The following is a 20074-nucleotide window of genomic DNA, read 5'->3' as shown; positions in this document are numbered from 1 at the left end:
CATTTAACGGAGTGTTATTCTTACTGTATTTACCAGTAAATTGTTTCACACAGTCACCCACGTATAATGATATAACCGACGCCATGTACGTGTTGCATCATTATTTTATTTTGATTCCATATATGACAATGTGTTCCAGTGCAAACATACACGCACAAACATTTGGACGCTTAAACTCCGACGCTCGGAAAAAGACACACACTGAACTCTACAGCCCATTTACAGTAAGATCTCGGCCGCTTGATGATATGATACACACCTTTCACAGCAATTGTGTTTATTATATACATTGCAATGTCGTTTTTTTAAAAAAACAAAATAAATAAACGTGGAAGCACAAAAATTGCTATTTGTCATTCAGAGCAGAGGGCGATAGAAAATGGATGACGGCTAAAGGGTGCATATAACAACAGTGGTGGCGCAACACACGCTGAAGGTCATATGGGAGCAAGCACTTCAGTAGTGGTAGCTGTTTAAAAATGTGGTTTATACATTCAGTGTTGAGTGACTGAAGCAACTTTGGTTGGATCCAGTGTGACACGATGAAGCACTTGTTGAAGAGGAGAACATGCAAAGTTGTAAAATGTCAATAAGTTGCATATGAATGAACATGTACACGATTGTAGGCCTTGGATAGTGATTGTTATTTAACTTTTATGGACGATTAATTGTAGGTGGAAGGTGTAAATGGTTTAAAATGTCAATCGTGGTAAAATTAAAAGGTATTCTGTGAGCGTGCATGCAGGTTGGCTGATCTGATGCACACTCAATCAATACATGTGATTAAATGTTTAAAAGAAAAATATTACATTTCAAGTTTGAATTTGGGCTGAGTAGAATACAGTAGAACCTCCTAAGTCCATTAAAAAAGGGACGATATAATAATTGTTAAATGATTTATAATAAAACTAAAAATACTAAAATATAAACATAATATTTAATTTAAAATTATTTTATTTGTAATAAATATTTAAAAATCGAACAAATCATTTTGGAGATTCTGCTATATTCCAAATATTAAAGTGTAGACATGATGATGTGGTGATGAAGAGTACAAATAGCAGCGTGAAGGTTGTTCGATAGAACGCAACCAAGAGGCACTACACGTCATCCATATGCACTTAATACAAGATATATATATTTAAAATTTTATACTATTTCCTACTTGCCTGACAACTTAAAAGTTGTGGAGGAGATTCATTCAAGTAAAGTGTGGTTGTGTGATTATTTGCAAAGCAACATGGGAGGGAGCGTCTTACAAAGTGCCGTGTGCAGAAATTGCACCACTTTATAAATATACTGTAAACGTCTTTTGTCAATAAATAAATACATGCAGACAGAAATAAATTAGACAAAAATAAAGGGAGAGGTTTGAAATTGTGAGAATGACCGTGGCGGCGCTGTTGTGTCGTGCGAGTGCAGATGTGCAAACATGATAGGCAGCGTGTGAGAAAGTTTGTCAGAGAAATGGAAAAAAAAAAAAGAGTTATCTGTTAAAGACATTTTTTTCCGCATATAGAGACAAAAGTATTAGGACATGTTTATCAATTAATCAATCAGGGGGGGTGAAGGAAGTTGATTTTCCCAAAAAGCATGCTGGACATTAAAAAGGAAAATTATCTTCATTAATGGCGTAATATGTTTTCTAAATTAAACATTTTTCATTTCCTATTGGTGTCCCAATACTTCTGCTAAAATTCCCTCCCCTCCCTTTAAAGATTAGTAGATGTCCCAATACTTTTGCAAAAACCTCAAATCATCTTTCAAATCACATTTGTCCGAATTTCATTTCCCGCTGCTTATCTGTCGGAATCTCGTTGTCCAAATGTTGTTGTTTCCAGACTGTGCCGATACTTTTGAAAAACTTTATCGCAATACTTTTGTTCACACTGCAAATTTCTGACTTCCCACTCCAGTTTCGATACCCAAATAATCCCTTTCCCCAAACTTCGATATTCTTTCTTCCTCGCACGCACACGGGCATGTACTATTGTATGTATAAGGCCGGATGCGCCACTGACACGACGACTACATGACATCACCACACTTATGGAGTCTGACTACTGGACTGATTAGAAAAGTCTTGACACGAGATGGCGTCGAGGAACGCTAGCAGAGCGGAGGAAAGGGGGAGGGAGAGGGGGGGGCGGTGGTCTATGTACACCTCAAGTCTTTTCCATCACATCCTCATCTGTCCCACTCGTCTTCTGGACAACTTGGATCTGAGGGACAAGGGAATTAGCATTTTAGCATTTCATCTGGTATGCTAGCATTCGATCATCATTTGTAAGCCACGTACCTGATAGTCCCCGCCAGGAGAGGATTGAAGGCATACAGCCAGTCGTGCATGTCTTTGTCACTTGTGGCTTGAAGCAATATTCCGCGGTGTTCCGTGCACACGGCAAACGTGTTGGGGGTCTGTCGGAAAAGGAAAAAAAAATGGAAGCTGGCTAGGTGTCGATGGCTAATCAATATGAGATGACGGGTCGCACCTTGAGCATGGCCTGCTGGTCTTCGCTGTATTCGACCTGCGCCGAGGAAAGGTTGAGAATGGCGCGCTCGATGGCGTCGCGCTCCGTGTTGTAGATGTAGACGTACGGCCGGCGCACCACCACGTAACGCTTCACCCAGCCGTTGGTGTGTGGCTCCAGGAAGTGCAGGTAACCCTTTTTGGACACGATAGGGCTGCGACGCCAGAACCACGTTTTTTTTTTTTTTTAGATTTCTACATCGATAATGTTTTCTATTTTGCAACTCACCTGACTCGGATCTCTTGGATGTCCGGGACAAATCGACGTATGCGAGGTTTCCCTTCCGTGGTTGCGCCCACGCACTTCTTGGCTTCGCCGTCCAGTTGCGCTTCGGGACTAGGACTGACGGCGCGAGAGCGAGGAGCAGGAGGTCTGCAAAAAAAAAAAAAAAAAATATCACGTATTTACCATCGTATGTATTTTAGCTTATGCCACAAATGACTGACCTGAGAGCAGCGTTGTCATAGCAACCCTCCACCAGGGAAGGGCAGGTGGACGAGGGCGTGATGGTGTTGAGGGCAGAGATGGAGGCCGAGTCTCTCAGCGTGGTGATGGACATCTCTGAGATCTGCAAGAAATACGTGTAGGTGTCTTATGGGAGGATCATCGTGACAGGAAGTGGCCGCGGCGTGGAACAGGAAGTACCTTGCTTTCACTGGCGCTGACGCACACGTGAGTGTATTCCCTGTCGAAGGAGTGAGTGAGCAGCCGCAGACACTGCGTGGGAAAAAAAAAAAAAAAGCAAGACTGAGAGTGAGAACAGAAATATTTTAAAAGTGTTGTGATGAATTGTATACTTTTATAAATGTGTGTTAGCGTGACAATGTTCGATTGGGGATGGAGGGAACCTTGGTGGCGAGCTCCCGTTGCCTCTCAGTGGTGATGTCAGATGCGGCGCAGACCTCCGGATGAATCCGGGTGGGCGGAGATGGCTCGCCTGGTTCCTCCACCAGTTGCTGAGCCACCTGACTAGCCAGCAGTAGGGTGGACTCCAGCTTCTCCCGCAGTAGCAGGAAATGTTTGGTCTTCTCCACCTGACAATATAAGTTTATCTTAATATTGTTGTATATTTAGGATTTAATTGATTTTTAAATGATTTACATTTCTTTCTTTGAATAAATTGGCTTACTTCTTGAAGCAAGCTGAGCTTGTCGAGCTCCCATTGATGCTCGAGGATGAGGCTGTCGCTGCGAGGCCGCCAACCGGCCAGGTTCTCCTCGCCGCGGACATACGCCACCGACGTGTCCAGGACTCGCCGCCTGCGCCGCTGCATGCCCGGACTCCCCGCGTCCGCCAAGTGGCACAGGCTCAACTCGTACACGCCTGTCACTCGGTTTCTGATGATGATGATGATGATGTGAGTTGATGATGAGGTGACAGGTTGTTTCAAACTCACCCATCGGCCGCTCTGAAGCTTCCGGCGCCGAAAAGGTTCCGAATGGAACGCGAGGCGGACAGTTTGGTGTCGCGAGAGTAGAAGACCATGCAGACATCTTTGGTCACCACGGCCGGCTGCGTGCATTTCTCCAGCTAAAAAAAAAAAAAAAGCAAATGTTAGCACCCTGTCAACACACAAGTCCATCATTCACACCACCGTCACCTCCAAATAAGCCGAGAGCGTCATGTAGATCTTCTCGCCATACGGGGTGACTCTGTTGAGGAGCAAGGAGTTGTGCATGGAGCTGTCCCACGCCGCCTCGAAGCGGTAGAACGTCCTGAAAGCGATCAATCAATATGAGACATTGATAGACGCTATGCTAACGTTACTGCACGTGGCGAGGAAACGATGACATCATGCCGATTGACTGAGATGAAGCACAAATGAAGTAGAGGAGCATGGAAAGCCTTTTGAGTAATTTGTCCAAATCCTAGTTGTTCCTCACTAGTGAGACAACTATGCAGGAGAATTAATGTATATTATATAAATAATGATTTTTTTCTGGAGCCACTTTTGGCCTAGAAGTCTGCAATTATATCTTACTAATAACTGCACTCAACTAGTAACATTATTAACTAGTAACATTAGCTCAAATGGCTTTCCATTAAGCTCTTTGAGAATTTATTCGCTATCCATGTACTCACTAGAAAACAATTTTGGCGTACCTTTAGGGTGGCTACTTCTTACCAGTGAGGCAAACTATGCACTAGTTGTATGCTACTAGTGATACCCGAGATGTTAACTAGTAGCATTTTCAGTAGTAGTTGTAGCAGCACACCGTTGCCAGTTCAGTTTTGAGTACATGGATCTAAATGCTCAAAGGTTTTCCGGAGACGAGTGCGAGCGAGGCAGAGGATCAATACCTCGGATCAAGTCCCCGACGGGAGATGCTGTGAGGAGGAAGAGATGACAGAGGAAGAGTGAGAGAGGAAGAGGTCGCGTGAAAGGAAGTGGGCTGTGCTAAACTACTACAAACTATTACGCTACTACTAAGTGGTAGAAGCAACACACACCTTTGACCCCGCCCCTTGCAAAGCCGGCCATGCAGATCATCAAAGTATGAAGAGAACAAACGAGAAACGGCAACACAAGTGGAGCTGATGAAGAAATGATCATGAGGGCACGAATGAACAGATGAAGCGGAAAATACAATACAGTGAACCCACCGTATTTTGTGCTTTCATTATGTGTTAGCATTAAGCTAGCAGACTTTTGAAAACCATAATTACATAATTTGGTTGAATTTATAGGTGTGCCGACTGAGATCACACGATAAACGGAGGTTCACTGTATATAGTTGAAAAGTAAAATGAAATATACCTAGGCATGTCCGAATCAAGAAACTGTCTGCAAAAAGCAAATGAATAAAAATAAAAACATTCCATTAGTGGATTGGAGAGAGAAAATCATTAGCGGCCATTCAAATATTTTGTGTTAGTTCCTCAATAAATTGCAAGTTATGAAAAGGTCAGGCTAGGCGGGTAGCTTAGTAAAGAAATGGAATCCCCGCCAAAAAATATGAAGTTGTATTCAATATGGGCAACACAATGTATACATTTTATATTTGTCTATAACATGGATGTCAAATATAAATTCCATTAGCATGCTAGGTTAGAGGCGCAAAAGTAATGATGATAATAATGGGGTGATGAAATGTGTCTTTTCACACACCACTCTTTAAAAAAAAAACATACAAAACCTCAAATAACTTTTTTCTGAACATATATGAATATTTTTTGTCGTGACACTACGAAATTATTGTATGTAAAGTAAAACAAAAACGCATGGAATATTGCTTTGACTAATACTTTTTTTTAAATAATTCTAAGATTGTTTGTTTACAAAATTTAGCAAAATTTTAAGCCGAATAGGGAATATAAAACAAGTGACGGAAAAATTTAAACAAGCCATTTAAATCTGCATCAAGCAGATTAATTTTGCACTTCGCCGACATGACGCGTGACGATGAACGGGATGACAGGCGTGACACGACAAAACGTCAAACGACAAATGTTAAAGCTCGCACAGCTAGCTTGACGTCAAATCACGGTGACCATTTTGCATTCAGAGCTTTTCGTAGCCTCTCTCTGTGATGTTGTGGTCGTGGCCTCTAACACCAAATGTACCTGTCGTCGTGCAAAGGCCTGACGTAGCCGGCAGACAAAATGTTGAGGGACAGAATGTTGGGGTCCACGATGCTTTCGTCACATTCGGGGGTGTTGCGGAGTCGCCCTGATGTTGAAAACAAGCGCACCAATAAGACAAAAAAATGGTATAGTACGTACAACTGTACGATGCAGCTACAACGTACCCACAACGAGCTCTCGCACATCTCTCCATTCAATATCGCCGCCGGACTCGTGCACGATTGTGACAGTAATTCTCCTCTGAAGACCCTGAAGAGCAACCACAAAATTTTTATTTTCCTAAATATTGAACTTCTCGGTGGAGGGAAGCAAAGAAACCAACCTGGTGCAGGAGGAAAGTCCCATGACAAGGCATTCCTCCTCTGTGGTCCACCACAGCAGGGAGGTAGCTGAAAAGCAAAGACATTTTATTTTGAAAGCCCACAACATTTTATTATGAAGAGATCCTAAGAGATCCTTACTCTCCATTGGCTTCCAGCTCACAGATCTCAAAGAAAACCATCAGGTCGTACTTGCAGTGGCATGGTCCTACTTGCGGGCGAGCCACCGCCGTCAGCTTAGTGGCCGGAACTAAACAGGAAATAGGAGAGGTTAGACAGGAAGTAGAGCGGGCTTGACAGGAAGTGATGTCAGGTAGTCCTACATGGGGAAAAAGAGAGGGAAGAAGACAGGTAGAGCAGTCATGGAAAGATGAAAACCAAACAATATTCACACTTCATTCTCATGACTTGATGACTTTCCTGGAAAAGTAATTGAAAAAAAGTCTGGATGGTCCAAACGAGGAAGAACAGGGGAGACGAATCACACCCGACACCAAAAGAGCCAGAATCCAAGCGACCAATCCTGACACGTCAAACAAACCCCCTTTTCATGTCACTTTCACTTATATGTTCCTTTTTCTGAAAAATGAAATTGGATATTTTGTAGCTGTTATTTTTTTGTAGGAGACCAAAAGATGGGAAACCAAAGTGAGTGACATTGAAAAAAAAAAGTGTCAGGATTGTATGGGATTATCGTGAACCAACCGGGCGTCTGCGCTTTAACAACAGAACAAATGGAGGCGGGCACGGCGGCCCACGCGGGCTCATTCGCTTCCATCAGAAAAGAAGCGGCCAGGCCCGCGGCGGAGAGGGCGTGGCCTGACAGAGAGTCCACCAGCGCCCCGTTGAGCGCGTCGGGCACCAGGTGTCGGATCAGTTCCAGCGCTTTCTCCTGGTTTTGCTCCGGGTCCGCTGCTCACAGCCAATGACACCAACATGACCGACATCCACAACACAAAATAGTTTGTTTTTCTTTACCTGGTTTGGACAGAGGCATCACACGGGGGAACTGTCTCCTACAGGGCCGCAGTGGACTATGGAAAAGGAGGTGGGTGTTATAGAAGTATTTAATAAAGTGTTTTTATAATTATCATTTTCATTTGTATGATACGTATGTTAGCATAAAAGCTACTGGGCTACCTGATGACATCTTTACAGAGAGGAAGGAAAGCTTGTTTCTGGTAGTGTCCAAACACCTCAAACACGATGGGCTGAGTGCTGATGTAGTCCACGAACGATTTGGTCACTTCAACGGCGATCTGAAAAGAAAGACGAGCTAGTGATGAATTGAAACAAGCTACGATGACACTTCAGCATCGTTATCGTCGGTTGTTACATTCTGTACGTGGTAAAAGCCCAGCGGGGGTCCACGGCCCGGGTTCTTCAAGGGTTCCGTGGAGAAGGCTTCATCGTGTCGGTGGATGAAACTGTGAACAAGAAAATATACAGAATGTAATAGATTTAGATTCTAAAATCAGCCTTTTCTTGGAGATAATATAACTTTTACTTTTGAAAGTAAAGGTAGAGGCATGTCTTACTTGAACTGGCAGAAGATGTCAGCATACTCAGCGGCGATGTTGGATGCTTGTAGGAGAGTGACACGGAAGGTGAAAATGTTCCCAATCTTCAGATGCTCCGCCGTCACGTCCACTTGGCCGTCCAGTCCCGACTTCACCGCTACGTCGTCCATATCACCACCGGCTGTCATCAATGCAAAGAAAACAAACATTAGACAACAGCATGGATTCTTAATTATCGTGGAGTCCCTCAAAGCTCTTTCCTTGATCCACTTTTATTTCCATTGCACATCTTCCCTATGGATCAATTATTTTACCCAATAATTCCTCACCACTCAGCCCGACTCTCACATGTGTTATTGTTGACTTCATCGGCTGAAGGTCCCGTTTCCGCACTCTGCCCCTCGCCCTCCACAAAGCGAAGCTCCTCCTGGGATACTCCGGTGCGGGAAAGTCCGGCTGTGCAGGACTCTGACTGAAACTGCGGGAAAAATAAAAAACAAAGGTTATTTGTCATTAGAACAAACATCTCTAGACTGAGATTTTGTGCAGCATCAAAGGTTTTCCTGCACATAAAACCCACCAAAATAAAATAAAATGGTTCCACTGTATGCTACATGCTATGCTAGCACCTAATTGCATGTTTACTTACCTTTTCGTATTGTTGATCTTCAAAGGAGATCTTGGCAGTGCCAGACTGTCGCACCCCTGAGCCGTAGTCGGGCGCTTCCTCATCGGCTGGAAGGCGGAAACAACGACATTTAAAGCCAATCACACTTTTACCGCTTTTGCTGAGTCTTACCCGATATGGCCTGCACGGCCACGCGGAGGAAGCCCTTCACGTCGCCCTTCTCGCTCACGACGGCCACGCGGTGAACCAAGGGAACGCGGTACAGCAGGTTGCTCAAGTACACGAATGACCTGGACAGGAAATGGGAAAAGGAGGACAAAATGAAAGCGTCAAATGGGACAAAATGAGAAAAATCACAATACAAAAAACACTGAGCTGCAAAGCAACCAAACACAAGCTGGGACTGCTCTTGAGCGATGGCCATGGCTGCCCTTTACTTTTGCTTTCACTCTTCATATTTTAAGATTTTTTTTTTTTTTTGTATTAAGTCAGGGGTTATCAAACTGTGGTGCGTCCAGTGGGTCGTCCAAATCATAATGTCGTGCAATTGCTTATGTATTTGTTTTTTATATTTTACCAAATAAAATGGATTTCAATTATTGACACGCCAAGACATATTAATTTGAACAGCCTGATTTTTTTAAAAACTGTAGGAAATTGTCTAAAATTTGTATGAAATGTTTTCTACATGTCGTTTGTCATATGATGGGACTGCACCACATGTCCATGTGCTAATTTGAGTGGGTAGACATTTAAGGGACAGAGAGACGGCGGGCGGGGGGCAGGCTTATGACAAGATTGGTGAGGTGTTAAGAAAGGCATGCTCAGGACAAAAAAACAAAATGAAATAATGCTTTTTTTTTTTTAGACGGTTAAATGACAGAAAATCATCATCATCATACGAGGGGGGGGGAGGGCGGGGCAAACACGGCTCAGCCACACAGCCGACCAATCAAATTAAAAGGACACCTCGGGGAAGGCCGCGAGGAGGTCACGGACAAAACAAAAAATAAAAGGCCTTGTGCTCTGGCATGCCTAAAAAGAGACGGCTGAGGTCGAAACCAGCTCTTTCAACTTGAGACGTCAACTTCCTGCCTCGTCGTGATTGGACATGTCAGACGTGAGGAAGGACACACAAGCAGGTCGACGTTGCTTGGTATGATCCCTACGATTGTTAGCGATGAATATGGGGACAGGATATACAGTCGTTATAAAAATAAAAAGCCCAGAAATGTCTACTCCAGCATCAGGAAATGAAATCCGAAGACCAAACAAACAACTGAGACTATGTCACGCACACTTTATCATTCGCGTCTCAGCGTGAAAGAGCTAGTTTCGCCCGTCAGCGCGTGCTCTCTCCCCGTAAACCTCACCAACCTTCCCACTACACTGAATAATGGCGAGCGGTCGTAAAAGGGATCCTGGCCTTCGCTGGAGCCTCGGCACAGTTCTCGCTCCTCCTCCTCCTCATCATCATCATCCTCCTCCTCCCCCACCAGCTCCGAGCTCGGCTCATCCAAAAAGATATCATCGTCCAGCTCCTCCGATTGGTCGTCCTCGCGAGCCTCCCGCTGAGGGGAGTCGGTGGTCTCGGAGGCGGAGGGGGTGGGGGACGGGGTGGGGTCGCTCATGCGCTCACTCATGCACGTGTTGAAAAGAGGATTTCTGGGGGAAGCGGGTTAGTAGAGAGAGAACACACTGAATATGGATCGGCCCCGCCTGTTAGTGGACGCGCACCAGGACTAGATGAACAGATGATTGTCAGGTGATGAACCTTGTCCAACGTAGGTAAAAAAAAAACTTTTTTAAGGGCTCGTGTTTCGAGCGTACCTGCCCACCAGTCGGAACCACGGGAAGCGGTCGTAAAAAGGGTCGCCGCCCGTCGTGACGCTTTCACCGTCATCTGCGGTGACATTGGAACGCGTTGAGGAGACAACGGCAGTGGCGGGGGGGACCTCGGCGGCACGGTCGTACATCTCCCGCATCTGATCAAGTCTTTGCCTGCAAAGTTTGTTTTGCTCAATTAATACGGTCTGCCAACTTATTATTACTCCTTTTAGGGGTCATTTTAAAACCTGAGTTTTTCGAGTGTCCAGTAGTGAGTGGCTCCATTCTTCTGGTCCTGCACCTCCACAGCCACGATGGTTTGCGGGAAGATTCGCCTCTCGCGGTCTTTGTCTGGATCGGGAGGCAGCAGGTCTGGCGGGAGCGGCGAATAGAGGGTGTCGGTCAACAGCACGAACTGGAACTGAACCTGCCGGACATAAAAGTATGACTTGTTACCGTCATGGCGGTTAAGGGGATGGCGGGGGGGGGATTTTACCTTCTTTTTGAGCTCCACGCTGATGGCGTTGGCCTCCTTGAGGAAAATGGCGTTGCCCCACAGGAGGTCCCGCAGGGAGGTGAACTGGTAGCAGCGCCACCTGCGAAAGCTCCACTCGGCTAACTCTCGTTCACGCTCGCTCCACTGGACTGTGAGACCAAGGTCAAAGTTCAGCTTTTACCCTCGTGACATACAAGCGTCCTTAGTGCTTTACCTTCTTCTTCTGGCTCCTCCTCTTCCTCGGTAACTTCTGGGTTATAAAGATCCACCTGCTTCTGAAGAGCCTCCAGCTTGCTCTCATAATCCTGAAAAATAAAGTGACCACAAATTTATTGGTAAGACGAGATCCAATTCCAAAAATATGTAGACGTACCAGTCTTTGCTGCTCCAGCAGGTTGTTGGCCTCCTCTCTCTCTTTGCGATATTGATCCTCCAGCTCTTGCAGCCTAATCACAAACATTTTTACTTTCAGACGTTCATTTGTACACCTGCGCTCCTAAATCGTTTACCTCTGCTCCATCTCTTGCTTCATGTCGATGCCTTGCTTGTCCAGCAGCTCCCTCTGAGCAAAGGCCCAGTCGACGGGCTCCACGGGGGTCTCCACGCATGGGGTCCTCTCCCTCTCGGCTCGTGCCTGCACTGGGTGGTTGAAGCGGAACACGTGGCTCTTGCCCAGGATGATACGATTTCCTAAATGTCACAGAGGCACCATTTAATCGATATAGGGACATTTATAAGAATCCATTCTTCAGACCACATTTTCCTAACCTGATTTAAGGACCGTGGCCTCCGTCACTCTCTTCCCGTTAACGTAGGTCTCGGCTCCTTCGCAGGGCTCCAGGACAACGGCTACAATGACGGCAACGAGGTGAGACGACAACCACTGTGTCCAAACCTGAAGATCACTCACTTTCTCCTTGCGGGCCAGTGGAGCTGGTGAAAGTGCAGTGCTCATCTATGATGAAGTGGCCGCTTAGAACGATGTCCTGGCGGCTTGCGGCGTCCACGCGGCCCACCCTGGAAAATATTTCCTTGATGAGTTAGCAAAGACGAGCAATAATATATAGATTAGCAAAACACAAAGGGTTCCTCGTTCATCTTACCTGGTGATTCCATCCTTGATGTAGTAGAGCAAGCACTCGGACATGAGAGGGTCCTCGTTCAGGTTCACCAGATGAGGCGTCTGAGGGGGAAGATAAAAAGATTTATGTGTACAAGTCGATTTCTGTCTGTCTCTTTATGATCCCTTTAAGAACATTATGCAAACACTGCATATCACAGCACCCACACAAAGTCGTAAAGAAAGAAAAAAAAACATGCAGATAAAGCGAGTTTTATCTTGTCTTCAAATCTGTCGGACAGTTTCAGGTCTTGAGATAAAACTTAATGAAGGCCGGAGACTGAAAAGCACCCGCACACTTCTCAACTACAAACCTCGTTGGGGGAAAACAGGCCGACAGTGTCAATAAAAACAGCCTGGGGCTTTCTGTGGGTGTCTGACGGCTTAGGGGACGGATAAAGAAGCTGTTTATTCTTCAAATGCGTCAAAGCACTTTGAGGTGTCAACTCAGTGGATGTCTGATTACCTTCTTGGGGGAGAAGACGCCGACTGTGCCGCCGTCCTCGCGCATGGCCACGCCCATTTCAGCTAGAAGGGCCTCTCTGTGGATGAAGGGCTTGAGTTAGCCGCAACATGCTAATCGTTGTATATTACGACGCTCGACGGGAATTCGGAGCTCACCGTTCCATTCGAATGGCTTCGGTCCGACGAAGTTTCTCTTCCCACGTCTCGTTGAGCTCGGCGATGATTTTCTCAGTTTCCTAATGTTTAGAAAAAGCAGCAGAAATGCTTCGGTTTGTTTGTTGATAAGATGACCTAAAATGGCCGCTTCAAAATGGCTGACATTCGGCGCCTTTTGACTTTTTGAGACTTTTTTTCTGGAGAAAATTTGGATTTGTTTTTAATTCCACCACCACACTCACCTTTAGACGCTCGATGGCCTCCTCGTTAGCCGGGCTGAACATGATGCGGTCGTGCAGGCTGGCGATGGAGCCGGCTCGGCTAGAAAGCACCGACAGTGATGGCGACGGACTCATGCCTGTCATGGCGTGGGTCACTAGAGTGCGAGAGACAGAAAAAGACAGCAAACCTTTGATTGATAAATGATAAATTCTTATATGATTGCTTTTTCTGTGACAAGCAAGCCATCAAGCAACAACAGCAAAAAAAGATGGAACACTTGAACCGCCAAGCTAAAAATAAACAAGCTGCAGAAAGCATTTTGCTCATTGGCCATTTCAGATAAGGGAGGATTACAATTATCATAAATGAAATATAACAGCGAGGCCATTTTCTGTGACTGATTAGCAGTACCTCTCATTTCAGTTGTGCTGCTCAGCTGTAATTGTTTTTTTATTTATACAGCTCAAAGTTCTTGACATGGCAAAACACAAAATGAAGCTCTGACGTTGGAATGCAATGCAAAGCTGGCAGAAGAGAGAGAAACCAACAACAACACACGTTTCAAACCCTCAATCTCAGCAGCAGTGCCTCGAAATGCTTGGAGAGAGACACACAGGGAGAGAGTAAGACAAGTAGCACAGGCTAATGACTTCCATTTGGCAATGCTTCCATCATCCGACATTACGGTAAACCTTGTGCCGCAACATGGCGGCCAGCACTGAGCTGTGCTGGAAGTGATTAAGAGTAAAAAGCGGAGGTGCGTCTTTGCGAGTTTTGTTGTGTGCTCTGTTTAGCACATTTCACATTAGCGTAAAACTAGCGGACTGTTTATAACGTTTAATAATAATGTTTGCTCACTGTCGATGATGTCCCCCAGGCCTTGGGCTAAGAGCAGGTCTTTGAGGCGGGACACCTCCTCCTTCAATTCGCGCACCAGCCGGTTGTTGGGGTCCTCGTTGATGACGGCGTTGCAGCGGATTTGTTTGGCGCGGTCGGCATACCTGTCAACAGGAACACATGTTTGTACAATTTGTTTATAGAATTTGTCTCTCTTAATAAATTACATTTAACATCTGCTCCACTTTTACATGGCGTTCCCCAGGGTTCAACTTTGGGTCCTCTTTTCTTTGTACTTGGTTATTTTCTCATTTCACTTGAATGCAAATGACTCTCAAATGTATCAGCTAAAAATGTTTGATCGGGATTTTAATTATATTTATTTTGACTAACTGTCAAAAATATTTGAATTGGATTAGATGTGGTAAAAGTCGGCGTGCGGTTTTAACCTGAGTGTGCTGAGAGTCTCGTCGTAGTTGATGTCCGCCGGGCTCAGAGCAGCCACCATGGCTGTGCGAGAGTTGCCGCCTGATGCAAAGTGGAAAACGTGACATTAGCTCACTTTAAATAACAAAAGGGACTCATGAACGGTTAACTGATCCCTACCGAGATTCTCTCGGAGCAGCCAAGTCAGCACCGAATCGCGATAAGGAATAAAATTTTCCACTTTCTTCTTCTTTTTGTTCTGCAAGTACGTTTAAGCTCGGTTATTACTTTTATCAGGTAGCTTCTTTATAAAGTTAACAGAAAATAATTTAATTGGTGTACCTTGTTTGATCCAGAGTCCTGAAATGAAGACGTGAGAACATCGGAATGATTAACACACATGAATAAAAGTAAACAGTTCGTACTCGAGAGGATTTATGTACAATTCTCACCACTTCTGCCAAAGCGGAGATGACTTTTCCCAATGTGGTTAGAGATTTGTTGATGTTGGCTCCTTCCTGTGACCCAGCACAACGATAATTTAAATGTGTTTAGATCCAAGGTGAGACATTAGGGGGGGAAAAAGTCCTACTTTCAGCCTGGTCCCTTTGGCTCCAGTGGAATCAGCTCTCTCGCTGCCTGCTAGATCCACCAAACTGATTTTGCTAACCTGAAAAGTTGAGGAGACTCCGGTTCAGAAAATATGACAAGGCTTCTTGGTATTATCAAAATGAGGTCACTCCACAAAGTTGACCTTCTCAGAGGTGTTTTCGCTGTCGGCGTCGTGGCGTTTCTGTGTGAAGATGATGTTAAAAACGGCATGCGAGCGACTGCTGGTTTCGTTCATGTTGGTAGCGGCCACCGTCCTGTCAGGAGAAAGAAAGTCGTTAGCAGAATGCGTTCTACCATCACTGACCAGGATCTGCTCTACCTGGCTTTGTTGCCAGAGTCCATGAGGTCCTGAATGTCATTGTAGGAGGTGACGGCCAGCTTTGACAGATCCTCCACGTAGGGCCCCATCAGCGGATGCTCGCGTACCCGCAGGTTGCCTTTGTTCTTGGGGTTGAGAAGGTCGCGGACACGCTCGCAGTAGATTTCCATGTAGCTCACCTACGAAGAAGCAGCGAGTCAGAACCGAACCCCCCCAAAAAAATCACAGAAATCGTAGAGGACATGCATCCAAAACAAAAAGAGAGAAAATATGGTTGAGATCTTACCTCCACAGAGTAGGACATGCTGTTGTCTGCGTTGTCATTGATTTTGGTAAAGAGGTCTTCACAAAGCTGGAAGCAAAAAAAAGATTTGTCAAAATCAAATCCTCTTATCAAAACACAATAAAGGGCTTGTTTACAAACGGTGCCATCGGAAATAGCTCCATCTCTGACGTGTGTGTGATGTCACAGGGTAAATATTTACATGAGTCATCACATCATGTGTAGCATGCGTACCAGGGGGATGATGCCTTGTTGATCTTTGACGTCCTGCTTGCCCATCATGGTGTAGGACTTGCCAGCGCCCGTCTGGCCGTACGCAAAGATGCAAACGTTGTAACCCTCGAAGGCGTGCAGCAGCATTTCTTCGCCGATGTCTTTGTAGACCAGCATTTGAGAGGCGTAGTTCACATCTTCGGGCTGCCGGTGGAAATGAAAATATAATTGTGAAGATGAGTAGTTAATAGCTTCAAGGTGTGTGTGTGTGTGTGTGTGTGTGTGTGTGCGTTACCGTGGTGTGTGACCAATAGGAGTAATCGAAATTGAAGCTCTTGTTGTCTTTGGCCTGCTTAGGGTTGATGATGGCTAGGAGACAGAAAGATAAGGAGAACATATTAGGAAAAATATGATCCATTCAGCCATTTTCTAGAAGCCTAACAAAAAAAAGGTAACAAAAATTCAAACACGTAAAACCTATTTTAAATCAAAATCGAAAAAAAATAATATGTAAATGATATGTAAATAAAAAATAAATTATAAATAGAATATAATTTTCTCATATTTATGATTAGACATTTTCATTAAATAAAAAAATTAAATTAAATGAAAATAAAAAAAAATTGTAAAACAAAACATTAATATTTGTAATTATATTTTTACATATTTATTTGTTAAGCATTAGATGCGCTATATGGGTCAGGGGGAAAAAAAGGAGGGGCGGAAACCATCCAGTAAAACCTATTACAAGCCTGTCAATTTAGAAGATGAACGTCGTTGGCCGGAAAGAGAAGCACCTCACTAGCCATTGAGGACGTGACCTAGAGCGGAGGATGTTCTAATGACTCGCTGCGCTGACGTCATTCCCTTCGCAGCGCTCCGCCGGTGACGCCACTCTGAGCGGCGCTATTAGCACGCCGAGCACGTCCTTCCGTGGAGCACGCATTCATTTTTTTTTTCTTTTCAACAGCGGGCGTGGCAGCAGCCGAGTGCGCCTCGCTAGCAACAGTTGCTACCCAAACTAATGACACCCAATAAGAGCTAAGTATTGTTCACTTTTTCAAATTCAATTTGTAAACACGTCCCAAGTTTGTCATTTTGCTTTAAGGCTTCTTTGGTTCTTTAAGAGCTCTCCAACAAGAGGCCTCAGTTTAGTGCTTTGCATTTTAATTCATCTCAGCGTGGGAGAATCACCCCCCCCCCCTCTCAACTCAATAAAAAAAAAAAAAGATGTCTGCCATTCTCCTGCCATGTGGGAAGCAGTCTGTGGACCAGCATGGCAAAAAAGACGACAGGAAGACAATGAAGCGTTTATATGCCGACACTGCCACTGCAGAAGGAATGAACTCACACACACACACAGACACACACACACTCTCTCACAAAACATGGATGAGTCCAAGCTGCATTGCAATGAACTTACAACATTGTGGCCTGTGACACTTATATTTTGAAATGAAACGAAACAAAAACTAAAAAAAGTCACACAGCCGAGAAGTTTAGTCAGCCGTGACGCGACACAGGGGAGGGCAAGGGTTTAAATTGGGCCAAACGTTAAATATTTCACTGGGCTTCATTTATTATTGAGCTTTAGCTCGGCAAGCAGACGACATATCCAGTGTCTCTTCCCAAGACAAAGTAACGTGTACTAAGACGCACGTACAACATGTTCGAGTTAGTCATCAAATGCTAGCTTAATTTAGGAGCACATTATGTTGCCTGTGTGATGCTTTCGTAATAATAGCGACATTTTAATTTGATTATTTTTTTTGTTTTTAGTACAGGCAGCACGGTCGAGAAAGTCCTGGAGAGAGATGCACCAAAGCACTACTTTTACTTGACAAAGTCCGATCTACTGTCAACACTTCATATCAGGATTTCTTTTCTACTGCCTTGCTTAATGGTTTGTCTGCCATCTTGTGTCCTTTTAGGGTGTTTTGGAAAGTGCACCAAAACAGAAGGCGAGTTATTCAGGTTAAGTTACAAAAAAAAAAAAAAAAAAAGCATTAAAATCCACAAGTAGCAAATCATAATATCCGAAGAAAACCAACGCCGTCCCAGAGAGAACATGCACGCAATATTTTTATTTATTATTTATGAAAAGCGGTTCGATCGATCAGCCACCAGTCGTATCCGGACGATTTCCGTGGAGAAGTCCGTGATCTAAAATAACAGAAAATCTAATTTCCTTGCCTAAGTAGGATGTCATTAAGGGAATTCGAAAGGTGAAATCCCACACCGACCGCGACAACTCAACTCGAAATGCACATTATAGTTATCGAACACAACACGGTTGCTGAAACGAACCCTCGATTGAAATATGGGTGTGGTTACTACTCACTGGTGGTGTTTCCCGACATCTGGATGATGCATTTGCTGTCTTTGCCCATCTCCCGAGAGTTGAAAGGGCGGACTCGGACCGCCACCTTCACAGAGGCCCCTGACATGGCGCACTGCTTTTATTAGCACCCGGGGTGCCCGTTTCTTGCTGACTTATTTGGACCGGCGCAGCTCTGTGGAGGGAATCAAACAGGGAATCCTGGTTAGTTTTACTGTATGTCAATGAAGAAATAAAATAATAATAACACAATACACTAACTCGGTTTACTGACTTAAGGGACTCCGGTAAATCGGATTTCTTTAGCGCGTGATTCGTTTTAGAAAGCACATTTGAAGATGTCCTGGTGGTCTTGATAGAATGCAACCTTTGAGGCGGATGTTTGGGACAATGGCGGAGCATGCATGGTCAGCCGCTGCCATGGCGATGATAAAGTCACCAACAAAAGAAGCGCAGGCCCAGCTCAAATATACGTCCCGGGATTAGAACGACACATTCCCGGACCGTGTGGAACTTAAAAGCCACAATGTGTGTCGGGAAAAAGCATGACTCATCCCAATCCAATTAATGACGATCTTTATCAATACAAAGCAGGATGACGCAATTAAATGAGACGACAGGAAGCATTCAGGAAAATTGGCAATCGGTAACTGAGTATATTAAGATGTCGTCTTGCAAATGTCACATGACTAAACAGATGAGCTGTGATTGGTCGTTACCTGAGTATCCGTGATGTCATTTTCAGGGGACGGTAAGAGGCAAAATGGCCGACCCCTGAGACGGATTTTGCTGCTTAATTCATATTCCACAATCACAATAATAGAATGTCGTGTTTAGATTTGTGGAATAGAACTTTGACTTCCCTTTGGTTATGTTTAGTCAATCACATGTTCGAAGTCAACAACATGCGTCACCATTTTAAATGTTTCTGATTAGGCCGAAATAAAGTTGAGCAGTTTGCATAGTTAAGTAGGAGTTTTTATATTCGTTATATGTGAGTAGCTACAATTCTAATGAGGTTGGAGAGTGAAATGATGCCCGGACAAAAGTAAATGGACACCGCTAGGGTGTTTTCTGTCGAGAAGGCGTCCGCTTACTTTCCGTTCTATTCTGGTTTTATTTCACCAAAAGGGCACACTTGGACGGCTACTCCCTTGATGCTGGCTAAAATGACATCTATGCTGTCACGTCACGCTGGATTTTTTTTTTTTTTTTTTGCTGAGTCATCACAGTTGTTGCCTCTGCCAAGCAGCACCTAAACGAACATCATGTGCCAAGCATTCAGACTGTTAAGAGTGGCATCTTGTTTATGTCAGTCACTTGGTGCTTAGCATAGCCTCCACACATAAACAAAGATTCGGTGTATTTTCTAAACTTAAAAATAATATTAAGTCAGATTTTTGTCTTTGTTTTGCCCCTGTAATGACGATGCAGGACAGTCAGGGCGGTCACCGTGTCGCTGGTGACAAAAGGCTACAACACCTAATGTCACTCCCAACAAATTTTAATCATTTCTAAAAAAAACACACAGTTATTTTATAACAAATAACCAGTCACCGGTAAATGTCATTTATAAAAGAAATGACATGTTGATTAATATAATTCGGTAGACAATATTATTTCAATTTAACCCTCTAAACTATGTGAACATTATATTATGTTAATATAATACATATTATACAATAACAGGTAAACATGACAAGTGTCCCGGGGGAGGCGGTGGCAGCCTCGTCAATGGCCGCACCCTGAGCCCACGCGTCCTTCGGTGGGATTTAAAAAGCACAAACAGAAGCACCAAAACGTACACGAAGCGCGGAATAAAAGTGAAATATTTATCAAATGGTACATACGTGATGTTAGCACCGAGTGTGGGGCTCCGTCGTATTTTCAAATGGATCCTTTCCGCCTACTAGCAGCCTCCATCAAGACGGAAGGACTCGGTGTCCTCTATCGACCCGGGAAAGGAGGTGCCTTGGCGGGGTAGGTGGTGGCCGCTGTCAAGATGACTTGGGTCTGGGTGGTGGCGTCCAAAATGGTTGTGTCGGAGGAGGATGCTGTGGCGAACCTCAGGGCGGTGACGTCACCGCCGAGGGAGGTAACAGCATCAATGCGGTGGTAGGAAGAGCGCGGAGGGGGAAGAGGGGGGTAAAAGGAAGAGCGCGGAGGGAGGGGTTTT

The 20074-nt window shown here is 44.6% G+C and overlaps 1 protein-coding gene across 13 annotated transcripts; it reads right to left on the bottom strand.

Annotated features, from left to right (window-relative positions):
• Window positions 1-86: 86 nt before the first annotated feature.
• kif1aa (kinesin family member 1Aa) lies at window positions 87-20015 on the bottom strand. 13 transcript variants are annotated; one of them, XM_049722560.2, is made up of 51 exons: window positions 19749-20015; window positions 17902-18073; window positions 15856-15929; window positions 15582-15764; window positions 15351-15416; window positions 15065-15243; window positions 14888-14999; window positions 14726-14803; window positions 14586-14651; window positions 14476-14493; window positions 14314-14392; window positions 14157-14235; window positions 13729-13871; window positions 13429-13467; window positions 12891-13024; window positions 12649-12728; window positions 12494-12569; window positions 12011-12090; window positions 11818-11924; window positions 11676-11756; window positions 11417-11597; window positions 11281-11353; window positions 11122-11212; window positions 10908-11056; window positions 10660-10838; window positions 10415-10585; window positions 9962-10249; window positions 8756-8874; window positions 8606-8691; window positions 8305-8434; window positions 7975-8137; window positions 7773-7863; window positions 7577-7695; window positions 7415-7470; window positions 6578-6686; window positions 6439-6505; window positions 6281-6365; window positions 6096-6201; window positions 5290-5316; window positions 4983-5066; window positions 4833-4859; window positions 4132-4246; window positions 3928-4061; window positions 3661-3868; window positions 3380-3565; window positions 3177-3248; window positions 2978-3099; window positions 2760-2903; window positions 2493-2685; window positions 2300-2418; window positions 87-2222 (listed from the first exon to the last, which is right to left on the bottom strand). In XM_049722560.2, exons 2-51 carry the CDS (start codon window positions 18005-18007, stop codon window positions 2180-2182), a joined length of 5517 nt encoding a protein of 1838 aa, XP_049578517.1. In that variant the 5' UTR covers window positions 18008-18073; window positions 19749-20015; the 3' UTR covers window positions 87-2179. The 13 variants fall into 13 exon arrangements, with proteins under 13 accessions (XP_049578517.1, XP_049578532.1, XP_049578524.1 ...); XM_049722575.1 differs by lacking the exon at window positions 4983-5066; XM_049722567.1 differs by lacking the exon at window positions 13429-13467.
• Window positions 20016-20074: the final 59 nt, after the last annotated feature.

This window comes from Syngnathus scovelli, chromosome 10 (genome assembly GCF_024217435.2).
Source record: "Syngnathus scovelli strain Florida chromosome 10, RoL_Ssco_1.2, whole genome shotgun sequence".
Classification (NCBI taxonomy): Eukaryota; Metazoa; Chordata; class Actinopteri; order Syngnathiformes; family Syngnathidae; genus Syngnathus; species Syngnathus scovelli.
This window is presented reverse-complemented; position numbering and strand designations above follow the sequence as displayed.